At 45.3% G+C, this 4,833-nt stretch overlaps 1 protein-coding gene across 6 annotated transcripts; it reads right to left on the minus strand.

Moving 5' to 3' along the window:
• Positions 1-269: 269 nt before the first annotated feature.
• LOC125521676 lies at positions 270-4,627 on the minus strand. Of its 6 annotated transcripts, none has more exons than XR_007289393.1 (7): positions 4,283-4,624; positions 3,985-4,195; positions 3,083-3,341; positions 2,513-2,980; positions 1,733-2,192; positions 1,372-1,657; positions 270-1,297 (listed from the first exon to the last, which is right to left on the minus strand). XR_007289393.1 is itself a non-coding variant. In XM_048686726.1 (4 exons), exons 2-4 carry the CDS (start codon positions 4,161-4,163, stop codon positions 2,883-2,885), a joined length of 561 nt encoding a protein of 186 aa, XP_048542683.1. In that variant the 5' UTR covers positions 4,164-4,195; positions 4,283-4,627; the 3' UTR covers positions 1,664-2,882. The 6 variants fall into 6 exon arrangements, 1 of the variants encoding a protein (XP_048542683.1); XR_007289392.1 differs by having other exon boundaries at positions 2,352-2,980; XR_007289391.1 differs by having other exon boundaries at positions 2,318-2,980.
• Between the last annotated feature and the right edge of the window lie 206 nt (positions 4,628-4,833).

The following is a 4,833-nucleotide window of genomic DNA, read 5'->3' on the forward strand; positions in this document are numbered from 1 at the left end:
GCCAGGTTAGCAAACCAATGCACAGGCATGTTCAGTCTGTCAACAAATAAGGATGAACTACCATATACCATATACTAGTACCTGGTGATCATACTGCCGAAACATTCAGAATGCATGACCATAATACCAAACATTTCACAAAACAATACACCAGCAGCACGCATACTATCTTCAAAATCAGTTCGTAAATTCAGAATGTGCTTCCACGACCCTGCAAATTTCAGACTTGTCAGCACCACTGTTTGAAAATTTCAGAAAGCACGACCATATAGCCAACAAATTCAAATAAAATAACACAGCATCGTGTGACAGAGTTTCGTGTTTATTGTAAAACAAGCCATCAAGGCATTGTTATGACTAACAGCAGACCAGCACACTCAGCAACCATTTGGGAGTGCTACAAAGGGAGTAACCACCGGATACATTTTGTTCTACAGAATTACTCTCTTCACGAAAACAGCACATAGAAAACCTTGAAGCGACTGATCAGATGGCGCTCATCCGACGGCGGCTTTAGTCTTACTGTTGTATGACTTTGTAAAGTCTTGTGAGAATAATTAATGAAGTGGCCGTATGCATCGTCCAGATGCAGAGGCCGGGGGTCATCCTCCTTTTCTAAAAAAAGATGGCGCTCATCCATAGATCACCTACTCTTTTGTAGTTGTTTCGCCTGTGACCTTCAACGCCACAATTTTTGCACCTTGCCGGTTTGCGAACAGGCTTCAGGATATCGCCAGGTCTGGGCAGGTTGTCCTCTTATGCCCCTGCTGACGACATATCGTGCAGAACCTCATCCATTTGCTTAGACCCTCGTATGGCGCCTTCTCTTGGGCAGTTGTTGGGCGACCCATCTCTTTTCGCTTCTTTGGAGCCAACAATCCAGCCAGCATGTTCCCACTTGTTCACTGAAGTAGCTTCAGCATTCAAAGCTCGGATAGATGCATCTCCACTTCCATCAAGAATTGTCGCCTGCACTGGTGCCTGATTAACGACATCTCCATTTTAAGCTATCCTCCTAGCCCATCCTTCACCTCTGCAAAGTGTTGCATATCTATATCAAGCAACTCTTACTGAGAGACATGAATTTCTCACAGGCCTCAACACTTGTGTCACCCATCCACGCCAGCTCCATGGCATGCATGTGCATGTTGAAATGCCTGAAGCTGAATGGGTTATTGTGGGCATTATCTCTCAGATATTAAGTAAGGTGAGGCAGTAGTATGTCGCGTGCATCTCTGGTCCATCGCTTGACGATGTGTTTCTGTGGTATCTCTATTATATGAATGAAATCCAGCACCTGCACATTTTAACTTTCTCCGTTAGTTCACCATAGGCTGTGCACAAATGTGTCCAACCGCAAAGTGACCATACCTTAAAACATAGCTGCATAGCAGACCCATGTGTGCAAATGGCTCACACTCACATTCAAGTTCATCACCCCCTTCCAGTACATTTACCTCGTACGACACTCTGCAGCACTTTTCTCTCCTTGCAGCCTCCATGTGAATCGCACGATAAAGTTTCCCCTTCTCAAGCTCTTCAACTTGGTATGCCCCCACACTCATAGAGTATATGCCTAAACTGCTCGAACATAGCTCATGTGTATATCTTACTAGGATGACGATCGATAGCTAAGTTTGCATTGTAGAGGCCTACTCTGAAACACAGATAAACCAAATTAGTTACTGGGCTAGCAGTTCATATATACTGTCAATCATCAAATAAATCTTACTATTTGTGTCTGTTTCTCCTCGTAGTTCTCCTCTGCTTCCCTGTCAAACTGAAGTCTCATGTACTTCTTGATAAACATATTCACTGGACAACCCGATGGAACATTATTCTTCAGCATGTTGTTTGTACGTTCACTGCGCTGTGTGCTGGTCATCTTTGCACAGAAAACACCTTTGAAATATGGCTTCTCCCACTTGTGCCGTATTTCATACAGTTGCGTCATGTATGAGTGAGTCTTTAGATTGTATTTCTCCACCAAGATCTTCCAAGCTTCCTCGAATTTGTCGATTGTAAGCATGTGATTCACTACCTTGTGGAACTCTGCCCTGAACTCACTCTTCTTGGTGTACAATGAATTGAGTGATTCTTTTGCCTTTTTTTAGCACGTGCCACTTGAACCATCGATGCACCAGTCTGAGGCATTACATTTTTTATGGCAAACTCCATTGCGCAGCATTGATCTGCACAACAAGTTAAATCATATTACAATCCATGTTTCAAAAACATCAATCCTGAAATGGATGAACCACACATTTTTTGTATTATAAAGGTTCAAACATGTCAGAATTGTTTTGGGCGCACTCACTCCCATCATCCTAACGAACTCCGTGAAAACCTACTCAAATGTTTCTCTTATTCATCACGAACCAAAACCCCAGCCAGGATGATACTCTGAAAATGATTGTTCACACCGACGAATAGACCAAATGGCATGTTGTACATGTTTGTTCTGTAAGTCGTATCGAAAGTAACGATGTCTCCAAAGAATGTGTACTGCAACCTGCTGCTCACATTCGCCCACATCAAATTTGTTATCGGACCATCGTTGTCTGCTTGCACACGATAAGTGAAGTGGCGATCTCTTGAACTGAGTTCTGCGAAAACCTCCATAGTTTCCTCACATCATCTTCAGCCCGCACCCTGGTGATTTTGCCACACAAATTTTTCAGAGCTCTTTTTGTAAAGGGGGGCTTCTCCATTGAGCCCAAAAAAAACTTCCAATAATGTTGTGTACTTTTGCTAGGTTCACATTGTTCTGGCGCAACTGCTCAACCAGATCTCTGCTGTAGACATCAATGTGCTTGTGCAAATGCCAGTGTATTGTCTGCCCATATGTTGGACACAACGAGTGGTTGTGCTGCTCACGATGCTCAGCTATGTACCAACCATTGGCCTTTGAACGGAGCAATCTTATCAGTGTAGGGCATTCGCATCGGCACGATCAAGTGTCCTCCACCCCGGGTTTTCCCTGCAAAACCATTTCCAAGAAAATACCATGGGTCATGTTTGATGAACTGCAAGAGTAATCAGATTAATACAATTTTACGCAACTATGGTTATGGTGGAATACCGCACAAACACAAACTTCCATGCATTTTGTCCTCTCCACATTCAGTCTGCTCTTCCCGTGCCTTATCCCGAACGCCTTCTCCCAGGAGTAGATATTGTGAAAGTCATAGGCCTCGCCGAGCGTATCAAAGCTTGTGCCAATTGCAGGCACGATCACAATCTCCCCTGGTTTCTCAGCGAATCCACGATTAGCCTTCCACAGGGCGCTGGGACGTCCAGGGTTAGGTGTCCTTCCTGGAGCAGCTGCTCCAATTCTCACCCTGTTTCTTAAATAAAAAAAATCACTTTTCCCAGCATGTGTTTATGCTAAATACGGCTATATTAATCAATTGGTCTCCACACTTCTCAAATCATTTTCCATTTATGAGGGATGATCCTTTATGTTTGTGTCCAACTCAAAGTCCGATATTACAGTTTATCAACTCAGGTGCGCTATATGCTTGCTCATGTCAGGATCCAATATGCAGTGAACTAATCAATATTGCTCAGACTTCTTTTAATCATCAGGTGCATGCTAATCTATGTACCAATTTTAGGTTCCACGGAATTTGTTTGCACTACAAGAAGACATGAATGAAATCTGCTGCCTGGAAGACAGAATAATCATGTGAGCAAGTCAGTTTATGCAATTTTCAAGATCACCCGGCAAAACCAAATGCCATGATTTTCCTTGTTTAGTCGTCTGTTCGGTGCTAGTATGTTCACTACTGGCTAGAGTGAAAGCAACGAGGTCCAAACAATATATTAAACTCTTAATATTGTTTCTATCCCAAAAATATGCACCTAAAATCTCTGTTTGCAAAAAATATTCAACAATTCTGCAGGTCAATTCATGCATTTTCTAACTACAACTTGATAGAACAAATAGTCCCCAAATTCAATCACCCTAATCCAAGAGATTACCTTCTAGTCCAGCCTGGAGTCTTTGGATGAATCGATTGGTCGGATGCATGTGGTTCAACATCCCTTTCGCCCGCAACTCCCCCCTCCGCTGCACAGATCTGGCCGTCCGTGCTACCCCCTGCCATGGGGGGCAGCTCATCCGCACCTATCGCCACCGCGGGGAAGCAGAGCGGCTCCATCGGAAACTCGTTGTCGCTCGCATCGGCCAAATCTAGGACCATCATACATATCCTTTTTTTTTTCAAATCTGGCATGAAGGAATAGCAGGCAGTAAGGATGCGTGGGGGGAGGGGATTACCTCCTAATAGGCTGTACACGGAACTCCATTATTCCAACAAACCACTGCTCTGCAATCTCCGCGCCCGCCCCACCGCCAATATCCGCTGCTCAGAGAGCCATAACCGTCGATGGAGATCCAGCAAAGCGTAGCCAGAGGTAGGAGACAGCCCCGCACTTGTCCTCATCCGTCATTTACTCTTCGGCCTACCGCCGCCTACCGGAAACCTGAATTCCTAAGCCACGGATCAGGAGAAGATCACGGTCCCGAGCCATGGCTCGGGCATTCTCCCGTCACGGCGGCATCCACGCGCTCCGGAGCTGTCGTCGCCTGTCGACCGTATTTCCTTTTCACATGATTTAAAAATGGTCGACTGCCTGGCTCAGTAAAGTAACGCGTCCCATCCCGAGCCGCCAGGATACCGTGCTCACGTGTGCTCGCGAGCAGAACAACCCAGCATTGGGTGAAATTCACCTTGACGTGTTGACATCAGCCACGCTCGCCGTCCTCGACACGCCACACCTATGAGCATTAAGAGCAACTTCAACGGGCCGACCCAAACGGACTCGGCT

Source organism: Triticum urartu, chromosome 7 (assembly GCF_003073215.2).
Source record: "Triticum urartu cultivar G1812 chromosome 7, Tu2.1, whole genome shotgun sequence".
Classification (NCBI taxonomy): domain Eukaryota; kingdom Viridiplantae; phylum Streptophyta; class Magnoliopsida; order Poales; family Poaceae; genus Triticum; species Triticum urartu.